At 39.3% G+C, this 15,144-nt stretch overlaps 1 protein-coding gene across 17 annotated transcripts in view; it reads left to right on the top strand.

The window, feature by feature from the left end:
* The window catches only part of NRXN3 (neurexin 3), a 1,462,828-nt gene that overhangs the window by 1,110,290 nt on the left and 337,394 nt on the right, over positions 1 to 15,144 (top strand). For all 17 annotated transcript variants that reach the window (XR_008992434.1, XM_057488265.1, XM_057488259.1 and 14 more), the window contains one exon: positions 7,624 to 7,805. Coding sequence is in view for 16 of the 17 variants with exons in the window: in XM_057488265.1 (XP_057344248.1) it covers positions 7,624 to 7,805 (182 nt within the window). In the remaining variant the exon portion in view is untranslated. The remainder of the gene's footprint in view (positions 1 to 7,623; positions 7,806 to 15,144) is intronic.

Here is a 15,144-nt window from a genome sequence, read left to right as displayed (position 1 = left end):
GTGCCTCCCTAAAATTGATATACTAAAGTCATTACCCCCAGTATCTCTAAATCTAACTGTAATTGGAGATAGGGTTTCTAAAGAGATAATTGAAATGAATTCACTAGGGTGGGCCCCAACCTAAATGACTGGTATCTTTATTAGAAGAGTAAATTAGGACAGAGATGGGTAAAGAGGGTAGGCCAGGTGATGCCCCAAGGAGAAGATAGCCATTTACAAGCCAAAGAGAATGGCCTTAAAAGAAATGAACTCTGCTGACATTTTAATCTCAGATCTAGCCTCAAGAATTGTGAGGAAATAATTTCTGTTGTTAAAGCCAACCAGTCTATGTAGAGTAGCCTTAATAAACTAATACAGTAACAACATCTAAAGTGAAAGGTATAGGAATTTGAAATATATACTGTATACTAAATTATACAATAAATGATGCCTACATATAGCTAGTATGAGTATTAATATTAGTATTAACATTAGTATTGTAGTATTGCTTAGTACCAGCAAAGGTTTATAAAAGAAATAATTTTCCAAAGGAAAAACAATAAGCTAATGAAAATTCTTCTAAACAAGAGGGAATTTAAGTGTGCCCTAGAAGCTTTATCTTTAGATCAGTCTCAATGTGGAAAGCATTGTATACTCGATCACGAATCAACTTCCTTTTTCTAGGGGAAGAATCTTGTAATCTGATGAGTAAAAATAGCTTTTAAAAATGTTTTTCTGATGTAACATGTTTCTGAAAATGTCATTACCTCAAAGATTCAGAAAGGGTCACAGTGTATTTTTAGCACTTGTGAATGTGCCCAGAAACTATGTGTAACTTTATTTTACTCAAACTTTGGGCCGGTACAGGTATATATAAAGAGTCACAGCAGCAAGCCATCTCAGTTGTTGGTACCAGATTTGGAAACAGCACAATTATTTGCTTCCTCTTCAGACTCCCTGGAAAAATCCATGATAACATTCCCAGCAAAGAGCCAAAGAATCATTTTTGCAAGAACAGGAATCATACGTAACATAGAGTTATCCATGAAAAATGGCTTTTTGATTATTTTTACCACCATAATTAAATAATGGCAGACTTTTTTATTCATGTAAAAAATTGGGTTAACAGGCAGACATTTTTGGTTCTCTATTTTTCTCCCACCAACTCCAATGGAAACTTTAGCATTAGATACAATATGTAAGGGCTTCTCTCTGTCTACAAGTTTGAGCTCCAATATTACCAAGCAGAATTTATACTAAACTGAACCAATATTGGTTCTGCTGGGAAGTCTTTGAATTGAAATCTTTCTTCCAGATTACTGCAATGTTGTCTCTGTGTTTTCTGGCTTAATGCCCTTTGGTTTTAATCATTCTTCCATCAAGAAGGAGGAAGACATTGTCTCATGTGCAGGGAGTTCTCACCTTGCCTGAGCATCGTTTAAAAAATGGGGCTTCACTCTACCTGGTGATACACTTGACTCTTAGGCAATGTCGTCAGTTTCTCAGTTAGCTGAGCAGTAAATCTGATCACTTCTTTGCCAAGAAAAAGGATGTTCTTTAAAAATAAATGAAATTTCTCTCTTAAGGTCCAGTCCCTTCAGTTTTGCTTTAAGACTATTTTTAATTGGTTTTGGTGCTTATTTAAAAAAAAATAAACAGTAGACAAACTAGATGATAATAAATAATCCATTCAATGAATTTATTGCAGGGCTGTTTGTGAAATCTGTATCATTTACCTCATACTTCCCAGTGGCTCCCTCTGTAATACAGAGATTTTGTTGTTTATTGTTTTTCCATCCCCTTCCTCCCTGGGGAGCTCTAGGTTCTCAGGGATTCCTTTAGGGAAGCTTCATCCTGTGGGTCAGCAGGACAGCCTGATGCAGGGGAAAAGGGCAAAGCAAAGACAGGAGCAATCCGGTCCTACTTTCAGCTCCATCACTAAACACTAGGTCATGTCATTTATTCTCTTTGAGCCTCCATTTTCTTTTTTTATTAGAACAGTAGCAAAAATGTTTGCTATCAACACTTAAGGGAGTTTTGGGGGAAGAGGCGTCCAGTGAGAGATTCTCAATGAAAAACATTCAATGCTCTGAAAATGTAAGGTCCTACTGTTACGAACACTCCCAAAACGGCTGGAGGTGCGTATAAGGGGAACCAAAGAGCAAACTAAATAAATAAAACTGAGAAACTGTATTTTTCAGGCCACCATTACAAGATCCTTGAGCTTTCTGTCTTCATTTTGGAGTCTTTCCATTTTAGTCTTATTAACTCTATCGTAACATACGATTAAAGGATAGTTTTAAGTTAATAGTAAAAAATGCATCTATCGGCATACCTATTTTAATGTCGTTGATAATCCATTTACTTTCTAAAAGGATTTACCAATTTACAATAAATAACACAAATGTGGATAAGGTTGATGACAGAGTAATGAAATAGAAATAAGGAATAAGGAACTTGAAATAACAAAAGATGAAAGAGAGATACTTTGGTGTCATGAGATTTTATACTGAGTTCTCAGGCAGTGTTCAAAAAGCACTCGAGTAAGAGTTTGACATCTTGTTTCTTATCCTAGTTTATCTACCAGGTGGTTTACACATTATGACTTATTTTATTACTTATTCTACCTGATTCAGTTGCCCATAAGTAAATTATCTAGTTCTCTTTACATTTGACTCTCTCAGGCTAGGAGAGATACCTCCCTAGGAGATACTTCCAAACTTGTTACATTTTAATGCCAATTGAAGGTTATTTCAGAGAAAACTGGTTTGCTTTTAGTTTTCTTCATTTTTTTAAATATATGAACAATATTATATTTAAATGCATTTCTGGAGCCATTTTATCTATAATTATTTAATGGAAAAATTAAATTAATTCCAGGTAGTCTACTGTATTTCTATCTAAACTTTCCTTATTTTTATATACACATACACACAAAACACATGCATGCATATATATGTATACATATATATATGCATATGTGTATATCTTATTTTTTCCTAATGTAAAACTTAAATATGGTCATGATTTTATTCCTGTTGGCCATCTCCCAAAAGAGGAATATGCTATTTGGATATCAGATTGGAAATAGAAACATTGTCATAATGGCAGGACCATGAAGTTTATAAGTCAAAACTACAACAACAATAATTTTCCAAGTGTTTTAAAATGAAGAAAAGTTGATGTTCCATCAATAATGGCATTAAATTTTAGTGAAATCAGCAGTAATATACACGGCAGCTTTAAGAACGATGTATGGAGAAATGTGTGAAATAGAATAAATGTTATCCTTCATTCTCCTTGAGGAATCATAGGCCATTCCTTAATCAGTTTGTTGTATAACTGCATTAAACTGTTCCCCAGGACTTGTTCAGGATCTATATGAGCCTGTGCTGCCCCCTGCTCAACACCACACACAGAGCTCACACTCAAACACACATACTTGTACCCTCACATCCAGCTCTGCCAGAATCACCGTCTGCTTCATCCCAGTAAATAGCCAATGATGAAAACAATAAGCCAAACCTACTTTTTCAGTGCTTTTGCAAGAAAGGGTTTGTTAAATAATGTCATAATTGACCATTTGAAGATGAAATGTATCCACTTTATCTTGGTTAATGGTGGCAGTGGGATTTCATTCCTGAAATACTTGCTAGTTGGAACTCAGCAAAACCACCTCAGCTGCTTGCAGACTTACAAATCCTGTAATATTAAATGGCCAAAATGCCACCATAGCAACTTTTTCTTCAGTCCAATAGATCATTTTTTGCCAGCAAGCAGGAAATTTGCATGGTTCTGAGTGTAAATAAATGTAGCAAGATCTTAGCACTAGCAACATTGAACACAGTGAGAAACCTGCAATCAGGACTGTGCTCAGAGGGAAAAAACATGTGATGTGGTATTTCATGGCTTAGCAATGAAAATCTGTAGTGGATTAAAGATGGTTCTTACAGTTCCTGGGCTGTTCCCAAAAAGTTGATGTGTAAACCACATTTTAAAATAACAAAATTAACTCTTTAATTTGAGAATGCAAAGTAAAATAATTCCATGCCCTCCCCCCTACAGGACTTTAGGCATTTTATATTAAAATTAACAGAAAATGTGTATTTATCTTTAACAACCATGCAAGATAACAAAGCTAACTGAAGAGGGAAAACATAACAGGTTATCAGAGTAGAATGTTGTAACTACTAACTTGCTTCCTCTAACACTATGGGAGCATTAAGAGTCTTTTTTTTCACCAATACTAGCAAACTCGGTATCAAGAATACATATTTTAGTATTTATTTTTATGCAGCAGAATGAGCCATTAACTAAGGACTTTGTATCTTTCATGCCTTTTTCACCTACAAAGTTAGAATTATCTAACACAGTGAAATTCTAAATTCAGCACAGAAGCAATAAAAATAATTCTCGATCAGATTCTACCTCAACTTACCCTAATATTTCATACTGAGGTTTCATTCTTTGTGTATTTAAAAACTGAGGGCGTGTGTCTTTTTCAAACTGGGCTGCTGCATTCTTAGGGTAAATTCCTAGGAGTGGGATTCCTGGGTCAAATGGTATTTCTATTTTGAGTTTTTTGAGGAACTTCCTTACTGCTTTCCACAATGGTTGAACTAGTTTACATTCCCACCAGCAGTGTAGGAGGGTTCCCCTTTTTTCACAACCTTGCCAATATTTGTTGTTTGTTTTTTAGATGTTGGCCATCCTAACTGGTGTGAGGTGATATCTCACTGTGGTTTTAATTCGCACATGCTCAGTTAAATAAGCCAGGCGAAGAAAGACAAGTATCAAATGATTTCACTCATCTGTGGAGTATAACAACAAAGCAAAAACTGAAGGAACAAAACAGCAGCAGACTCACAGAACCCAAGAATGGACTACCAGTTGCCAAAGGGAAAGGGACTGTGGAGGATGGGTGGGAAGGGAGGGATAAGGGGGAAAAAGGGACACTACGATTAGCACACATAATGTAGGGGGGGGGACACTGGAAAGGCAGTATATACAGAGAAGACAAGTAATGATTCAATAGCATCTTACTATGTGGATGGTCAGTGACTGTAATGGGGCATGTGGGAGAGACTTGATAATAGGGGCAGTCTAGTAACCATAATATTGTTCAAGTAATTGAACATTAACGATATCAAAATAAAATTTAAAAAAAACACTGAAGGCATGGTGACCTCCCAACCACTATATGTAAGTTGTATATTTATCTTTTAAAATACTCTTATTCTTTATGTCTTTATATTGAGAATTACTGAACAGGACAGTGGGTAAAAAATATTAACAGAGTAGCAGGTTTGTAGAGTTACCTGTTGGGTGAGAAAGCCAGACTAGGTTTTGAAAACATGCCAGATTTGGGGGCTATGGATTTGTTTTCATTTCACTTTGGTCTTAAGAGGAGATGTGAAAAGAATGAAGTACAGTCAACTTGTCATTACGGGTATAATTTATTGTAGAACTATATTTAGCTATGATTGATATATAGTGAAGACAGGCTTTGAGAAGCAGGATGGTTAAGCTGAAGACTTAAAGAAGATACCACTTGCTTAGGTCTCTGTTTCCAAAACAGTGTTAACAAGTGAACTATCCTGCAGAATTGTTGTCAAGATCCAGCTAATGAATTCGAAAAGGCTTTGCAAGCTGTAAAACAAATACATATTTGTGGCTCTTAACAGTTTTTGACTTACTCTTTTTGCAGTGAAAAATTATTTCCTGATAGAGTATGGATTTACCTCGGTAGCAGAATCTGCTGTGTATTCACTATAAAATAGGATAAGATCTTATAAATTACCACAAAATGCCATAGTGTGGTTTGCATTTTGGTGATTCTATACATGAATCACTGAATAGCCTTCAGTTTTCTAAATAAATAATAAAGGGAGTGGTGATGATATTTGTAATCTACAGAAAGGGCATTATTTAAATTCTCCACAGATGGAGAAATATCAAGGGTAGCTCATTATATCCATATTTCTAATTTTAAGAAGCTTTGAGGGTGTTTGTGGATAGTGAAGACAAACATTGTTTTGCATATAGATTTAATCTTATGCTTTCCATACCACAATCTCAAATCCTCCAGACAACTGTAGAAGGCTTTCCAGACACCATCCCCTAAGGATTGAGAAATTCATAAAAGGAAAACAATGTTATGTCACATGTAATATATAAACTGAGTGTATTGGAGCAACTAGGATAGTGACCTTTCAAAGAGGAAAATTAGATTCTGTATGCCTCAGAATATAATGTGGTTTAGTACTTAAAAAAAGGATGACATATGACATATACTCCTAATTTTAGCCTCATAGCAGTTCATTATTTCTAAACAAGCCTCATAACTCATTTCTTCTTCAGACAGCATAATTCAGCCCAATATCCTTTGCAAACTAAATGTGGACCAGTGCTTGAGATTTTTAGTAAATGCTAAAGCTACCTGAATGCTTGTCTAATGTGCTTTGAAATAATTTCAAGGATTGGGCACATTCAGTGGGAAATACAAGATAATCTGGTGCCAAATGTTCTTTGATAAGAGAAGAGTAACATACAGAAGTCACTGTGAGTAGCATACACAGAACCAGAGAAACTACCATGGTATAGTCTATTCTGGCTACCAAATCTAAGTGCTTTTCCCCAAATGCAGGTCTTAAAACTTGTTTTTAAAAATAGGCTTTTTCAGTTGATGAGATAGAAATACTGTCTTTATTTTTCATCTTTCATCCTGCTTGTTTTCTAAGTGTTTTTAAATGAATATATTCTTACTAACCCCTGGGTTTGAAATAATAATAGGAAAAACACAAATAAATAGTGAAAACACTAATAAGCCCACTAATTATGACTGATGATACCACTTGTCATGTTCAAAATTCATTATACCGAGCCTTTTTTTCTATGTCTCCTATATCTTGTTTTTGAGATTTAGTTTGGAAAAGGAGATGGAAACTTACATAATGCCAGATAAACACCACTGCTAAGGAAAAGAAATGAAGTTAATTTTTAAAAGTCCCCTGGAGTTTAATTTTTATCACCTTTTTAACAGCAACATAATAGTGAACTAGGCGAATACTTTTAGTCCTGTAACTTGATTTTCTCAGTCTAGTGCTTTCTTTTCCAGGGTGGGGGGATGGGGTGAGGGGTGGTGGTGGAGGAAAGTGCAGGCGTGAAAGGAATGAGGGCTTTGACTTGTAGGTTCCCGTCAGTTCTGTGAAGCATCCTGGAACTGCTTCCAGCTCCCCTGGCCGGAACAGCGTGACGGCTAAGAGACCGGGGGATTAGCTTTCTGTCTGGGCCTGTCCTAGCTGAGATGGAAAAACGTATCCTGCTGTTGAAGGCAGAAAAGTTGTTTGTCACAATATACCAAAGCTCTCCGACCCAGCATGCGGTTTGCCCTCTGCCATTGTGCAGCAGGAACAGAAGATGTTAGGAATGTCTCTCTGCTTTGTTTTTAATTCATTTTACCTGCATCTTTAATTTGGGGTGACAGCCACCTTCTAAGGCTTTGATGCTGTCTCTCGCAGTAACCCAATTCTGGCACTTGGGGGCCGTTTCCTCTCTGCAGCTGTCTGTGGGGTCTCAACAGTGTGCCTGCAGCTGGCAACGTGCAGTACAGCCCCCTGACGTCTCCTCTCCTTGCTTTCGCAGCTGGCGCTACGTACATCTTCGGGAAAAGCGGCGGTCTCATCCTCTACACCTGGCCGGCCAATGACAGGCCCAGCACGCGCTCGGACCGCCTCGCTGTGGGCTTCAGCACCACTGTGAAGGACGGCATCCTGGTGCGCATCGACAGTGCTCCGGGCCTCGGTGACTTCCTCCAGCTGCACATAGTGAGTACCGGGCCTCGGCCTGGGTTCTCTTGTCTTCTTGGTGATCTGAGTTGGTGAGCCAGCTAGATGCAGAACCTTCTAGAGAGACACAGCAAAGAGACATATGTTTATAAAATTTGCCACATCCAAGGGGGGATCTGTGTGGTAAGCCTCATTCTTCCCTTCAGATGTGAACCATGATGCCTGTAGGGTGCCTCAGGGAGAAAACACCAAACACTTTTCTGTTCTAGGTTCCTTGCCAACTGTGTGGCTTGGCCTGTCCTGAAACATTTAGCAGATTGCCAGGGTGTAAATAGATTCACCTGGTCTGGTTCTCTTTACCTGGTGGAATAGTAAAGCCAACTTGAATGTTCATGACCCTCTAGGCTGGAGGTCAGCAAGGTTTTTCTCTAAAGGGCCAGAGAGCAAATATTTTGGGATTTGGATCATATGGCTTCTGTCAAAGCTACTCAACTCCGCCGCTGGAATGTGAAAGCAATACAACGATATGTTTTTTATAAAAAATGTGTGTGATTGTATTCCAGTAAAGGTTTATGTATAGAATTAGGTTCAGGCTATACTTTGGTGGCCCCTGCCCTAGGCTGCAGAGTTCCTTGTTGGACGAAGAAAGAACACTTGATAAAAAATGAGGCCACAGTGAGTGGGGCAAGAAGGAAACGGCACCGTTGTTGTACTGATGTGTTCACGGGCGTTGCATATCTAGCATCTCGCTTGTATCTAGAAACCCAGTAGGCCTGCTCCCCCAGTCACCGCAGATCATTAAGAACACAGAGCAACTCTAAGAAATTAAAATGATTTGGAGGAAAAAATTACTTCATTATGAGGATAGAAAATATTTTTATAGCAACAATTAACCCATTTTATCACCTGTGCAGTCTGCAGTTAAGAAAGTAGGCTAAAGAAGGATATGATTCTCATCCATAAGTACCCCAAATGCAGCCACCAAGAGCAAAGAGAGGAATTGTTCTCATTAGTTAGTAGTGACAAGGCCAGAAAGAATGGATTTAATTTGGAGCAATAAGAATTCCATTTAAGTAGCAGGGGGGGAAATGCCGTTAGGAGGAAAGATCAACCGGGGATTGCTACCAACCTCCAAAAAGGAGGAAAAGGAACATTTACTGGGAATCTTTGAATCTTGAGTTTTGCTAATGTGCTGGTCTACTGAGGACAGAAGAGTGAGATTTCGTTGCTGGTCTCCAGAGTGGAAGGGCTGGAACCAGGGCAGCAAGTCCAGCCCTCTAAGCAGGGCCTCCACCCCCAGCACCTGCTCTCCGCACATGCCTTGGAAACACCATCAACTTGAAGTATAAGGCTTCTGGGTAAGCCAGAGACGGGTGGGACTCCACTAGGAGGGCAGGGAAGGACTGGGTAGATGTGATCCTCTCCAAATGTGGAAGAGGATCTCGAATAGACGTGTGACCCTTCAGTGCTTTCCTAAGTGCTTTGGGAACAGCAGGTACTAGAAAGACTGAGCTTAAGCATTTAAAAAATCCATGCCATGGAGTACCGAGAAAGGCATCCATAGTTTGTATAGTTTATCTTTATTTGGCCTTGAAGAACCACCATAATTTACAGAACTCGGGGAGATTTATGCTGCATATAACTTAATGTCTATTTCATGGCAGCTATAACTAGGCTATTATTACCAGCTCACTTGCATTTTCACAGTGATTTATCTTCCTTATTTGTTCAGTATGACTTACTAAGAAAAATATGATTTGGCGCAGCCATGAGCATCTTTTCTGAGTCACATGATATCCTACCAGTTTACCCATTTCTCCCCATCCATGTTTTATAGGGCATCTCCACTTTTAAGGGAGATGGTCTCTTATTTTCTGACAGCTAACATGAAACTGGCACTGTTTTTATAAAATGGATAAAATGAAACTTCTCAGAGGAACCATAACATACCACTTTAACATTTTAAAAGCAAAAAATACAAGAAACTTTACATCAAAATGAAAGAGCCCCTTTGGATACTACAGATTTATTCCTGTGATGCTGTTATTGCTTAAACATTCTAGAAAGTCCCACAGATTATTCTTCAGAGCCTGAGTTAGGAAATGACGTCATCAGATCTTTCTAGAGAAGAGAATAAGAGACCCTGTGATGTGTAGAAAACAGATCCGTTTGGAATGAACCCAACATGTGCAGGGCCCTTTTGAGCATGTGATCCCTTCACTGTCGAGTAATTTCAAGCCATTTTTAATTCCCTAGTACATTATCTCTGGTGTCTAAGCACAGATAAAAACTGTGTGTGACTGTGTGTGTATTTCAGTAAAAAATTATTTGTAAAAACAGGCTGCAGGTTATGCTTTGATGACCCTGCTTTAGGCTTTAAACTTCCTTGTGTCAATGTACAGAGAGTGTGACAAAAACTGAGGCCAGAGTGGGTGGAGCAAAGCGATGTGTCCTTACCACCCTCGGGAAGAAAGGAATCCAAGTAGATCAAAAGACTTGATTACAAAACCTGTCTTTTGTTGGACACTTACATAGATACACCATGAAAATAAAGCCGTAAATACCTCCTAGGATACTTTCATATGACTTTTACAATCTGTAAAATGTGGATTTGTTTATTGAATGCAGTTTGTTTCCTTGTACTAAAGAATATTACTCAAAAAGAAGAGAATTTAAGGACTACTAACAGAAGTGTAAAGGGTTGGGCAGGAGGGGAAATTTTATTGACTCTGTGGTTCACCTGGGAGAAGAAAAACCCAACGGGGGAATATAAAGTCATGGAAGACATGAAGCTGAGATGAAAACAGGGTAAACCCCAGGGGCAGGGAGGAAAAAGGAAGGAGTGAGCCTGGGGATGAGGACACAGATCTGCCTGAAGGTGTGGGTTAAATGTGGGCAAAGCTCCAGTCTTGAAGTGTGGGCGTTAATTGTGCAAACAACCAGAAGTTCTTTGGTGCTGCTTCTGATGAGCTGTAAGCTAATAAATTGCTCAAAAACAAGTATAAGCTCTAAAATTAATGTGTGTGTGTGTGTGTTTGTATATTTGTGTGTGTGTGTGTGTGTATGAGAGAGAGAGAGAGAGAGAGAGAGAGAGAGAGAGAGACAGAGAGAGACAGAGAGAGACAGAGAGAGGTTGGGAGTTTGTGTTTTATGAATTGGTGCTGAAGGCAATTTCTAAGAATTCCTGAAGTGTTTTGAGCAGCAGTAACACTGTCATTGGAATAAACCCTTTTTACTCCCAAGTTAGTTTATTTGAAGGAAGAGAAAATGCTCAGCGAGTCTGACCCTGAGGTGAGCATCCTTCTAGAACAGACCTGCCTAGGTGGAGTTCCCGGAGCAGTCATTGCAAAAGGGCTTCATCTTGTCTGCCAGCTCTCAGTTCCTCTCAATCTCTCACCATAAGTTTTACACAGCAAAGACTGGTGAGGGCAGCAAGCAGACCCAGTAGGTCAGAGTTCTGGCTTCCACTAGAAATGGGACTTGGGAGAGGACGCTGCCTGTTTATTACGCCTGCTCTAACATACACACCATCTTCTCTCACATACTGGAAAGTTTCCATTTCTTTTCCTTGTCATCCTGAAATTTCCACACATTAAAAAACTTTAGAAAAATAGGTATCTTCTTAAATTCATATTGCTCTGGAGACTCTAGAATCATTTACTGATGGGTTTGAAGTAGACAGTCCTACCACGATCCTTCTCACAGCAGCTGCTCCGACAAACGTTGGCTTTTATTTGGAGCATTGGAGGGAAAGCATGAGAAGTGCACAGGACTCATCTGGGGACCCGCAGGCTTTAGGGGGATGGCAGAAATACAGGGAGGAAGCTTGGGCAGAATGAAGGCACCGATGTCCTACGAGAAAGAATCACTGCAAAGAAAGCGGCACCAAGACAGAGCTGGGGCACAGTTTTTCCTTTTTTTATCACTTACTCAGATCATCTGTTGTTCTGGCCAAAGGAGCAGAGCTCTTTTCTCTTCCACTGGTTCCTTTTAAAGCGAAAATCTTGCCACTCATCTGAGCTCATAATGGTTAAATAGGCTATGACAGTAGGTATTGAACAAGACAACAATTAGATTTTAAGAAATCAGGAAAAAACAAGAGATCAAAATAATTTTGAGATTCTTTGCTTCAAATTAGCTTATATTTCCTCATTTTTGGTTCATACTTCTATGATGTACTGTTTTCTGTGTCGATTATTAATCATGACATTAATGAGATGAAATGTGTTTGACAGACAAAGAAGATCTTTGTTGAAGTCTGTGTGCATGAAATAAAATTCTGTGGAGGGGAAGGTATCTCAGAGGAAAGGGATTTTTAAAAATTATTACTTCACATATAAGTTTCCTCCACTGAAATCTACTGTTGAGGAATGAGTCTGCTAAATATTTGGAAAGGAGCTGCTATTACTTGCAAGTGACATCTGCCTATTAACCCCACGATAGACTCTTTGGAGCTGTGTCATGTTACACTCACCTTCATTTGTACAGTAAAGAAAACATTGAATAGGACCACAGAAAAGATTACCATGAAGTGCTTGCTGTTACCGTCATAGCAACTCTTGACCACCTCCTTTTTCTACCTACAAAATAGAAGGTCAAAGAGAACTGGGCAACAATTAGCTTCTCTTTAAGTAGTTAATACAGGGTTGAAAAAAGATATCCTATTAATTTCTTTGTCCCTGTGTGTAATTTACAGTAAATCCTCTTGGATTCATTTTTTAATTATGAGCCTTTCAGAAACAGTGGAAATTTATGTGTCAGGGCATCTGTTTTGTTTGACAAGGATCTGTAACCTTCCCTGAGCTGTTTCCCTCCTGCCTTATAATGCAGATGCTTACATGGACCAAGATAGGAGAGGACAAAGGTCCGCTGTCCAGACTGACCCCCTTTTCACAATGGCAAAGTTCCTTCTTCTAGAAACTGCCTCCCCCCCCAAAAAAGGCTGGCAGTATTCTCTCAAAGTCATGTTTGGGGAAATCGGGTATTTATTCAGTTTGGTTTGTGTAGTATTGTTTTTCCATAATTTATAGCATTTCAATAGACTCCTGGAGAATAAATGGAAGCAGAGATGAATTATGATAAATGGCCCATTCCTCACATCTGCTGTATCTATAAACTGCTGGCCTGGATGCGTCCTCTGGCTGTCTCGGTGTGGGCTGTTCACAGTGAACCATCAACAACTGCTGGGTTTGTCTTTGGCAAGGCTAAGTGGCTGTTAGCTTAGACTCACCTCTGGGTTGGGCCAGTGGCAGAACTGGATTTGACTGGGGGAACTGTCATCTTCAGAGGAACGCAGAGGAATGTTGCCATTTTTGAGACTGGTGACACAGTAAAGAGGGAAAGAACAAGAAAATAACAAAGGTGTCCGACAGATGCGATTTCGGTTCCCACAGTGCTGCTCACTGCTGGTTGGCTCTGTATTTCCTTTCATTGCTATTTGTTCTTAGTGAAAAAGGCCTCTTCAGGTTTTCTGGGCTTAGGAGCTTTTCCAGATCATTAGTCACTTCTATGGAGAGGACGTGCTGGGGATCCTCCCAGCAGCTCCCAGCTCAGCCTTTCCATCCTGGCAGAGTTGGAGAGGGTTGAAGCAGGAGTGGAAGTGAGGATTTGAGGAAGTGACTGCTTATATAAGCTGGACCAGAGGCAGCTACTTGCAGGAGTGTTGTGTGTGCTTCCCCAGAGCTCTATTTTTCCCAGCGTATTTCTATCACATCTGTTTACTTTGATCCACCCTTGGTTTTGAGTGGCAGCATGCCATAGCAGAGAAATATCTGGTTGACCCCTTGAACAACATGGGTTTGAACTATGTGCATCCCCTTACACAAAGATTTTTTTCCAATAAAGATACTAGAAAAAATGTTTGGATATTTGCAATGATTGGCGGAAAAAAAACATTTTCTTTCCTCCAGCTTTCTTGATTGTCAAAATACAGCACCTACTACATATAACTTACAAAGTATCTGCTAATCGGTTGAATATGTTATCGGTAAGGCTTCCCATCAACAGCAAGCTACCAATTAATTTTTAGGGAGTCAAAAGTTATATACAGATTTTCGACTGCTTGGGATCAATGTCCCTAGCCCCTGTGTTGTTTGAGAGTCCTGTACTTTATCTGAAATTAGAAGATTCGGATTTGAGTCTCATTCCTGTCAGTATCCAATGAGCTATTTGGCTTTGGGTAAGTCACTCCAGCGCTTTGAGCTTCACATTCCTCTACTTTTAAAATGGGCGTGAAAAATATTATGAGACAGGGTTTTCCAGAGGCTCAAATGAAATAAAGTATTCAGAACTTCCTTGTTATTAGCAAAAGGACTGCACATAGGTAGGATGGTAGTTCTCTTGATGAAATATCGAGAAAGAAATGACTTCATTAGAGAAAAAAAATTAGCAAAAGGAAGAATATGTTTTAAAATTGAAAGTAGAGTCTTCTTTTAAGTCTCATTTAAAATATTTTTAAAAGGCTGCTGGGACCTTTTCTGTAAGCAGATTCCTATTTTATCTGATCAAAAGCATTAAAAAAAGTCAGCTCCACGATTGATGCTTTTGGAGTGCCCTGCTAGCTTGTGGGAGAGGCCTGGCTGGGCAGCAGGAGAAGTGGACTCCCGCAGCCTCCGTGGTGTCTCACGGGGGGACGTCATGTGCCCACACACTGTCACAAGGTAACGCATTGTGCTCCTGTTGCCCCTGAGTGTCATGTTCCTAAGGGCTCGACACTCCCCAGTAGAGGTGTAGCCTGCCCTGCCCTGAAGTTCCTTCTTTGATTGTATGAACCATGGAAAATGGAAAAGGAAGGAGCAGGATGAGGAGCAGGTGGAGGAGGGGAGGAAACAATAACAGTAAGTAGAAGCCTGGGGAGAGCAAAACCTTTGTAGTCTGCATAGTATGAAAGTAGTTTGAGGCCCACCGTGGCACCAGATAAAGACATAAGTGGCCTGCTATATGCTTGGGGGTTAATAGGGCCTAGAAAGACTCATTGCTAGAACGAGGGGCCTAATGTGGATTCAGGCAAATTGCGTGGAGATGAGTAGCGGCCACTGCCAAGTAAACTGGGAGCATAAACACACATATACAGACAAAGGCATTTCACAGATTTTGTTTCCTCAAAACATGAAAGAAACATGAACGATAAATTTATTGTGCAGATGAAATGTACAGTAATGCAGCTATAAAAATCGAGCTGACAAAGTGTGTAGAAAATATTTTATGGCTTGAGACAATTATGAGAAGCCGAGTCCAAATGGCCATATCTTTCTCATTTATCACTTACGCCAGTGACCCTTTGACTGTTAGCAGATGAAAGTCATGTTTTGATGCAATTGTAATATGGATTCATAAAAGTTACAATTAAGAGAATTTAGCTCATAAGCATCATTCATTA

Source organism: Manis pentadactyla, chromosome 11 (genome assembly GCF_030020395.1).
Source record: "Manis pentadactyla isolate mManPen7 chromosome 11, mManPen7.hap1, whole genome shotgun sequence".
NCBI classification, from domain to species: Eukaryota; Metazoa; Chordata; class Mammalia; order Pholidota; family Manidae; genus Manis; species Manis pentadactyla.
The sequence above is the reverse complement of the archived record's forward strand: the minus strand, read 5'-3'. Positions and strand labels throughout refer to the sequence as shown.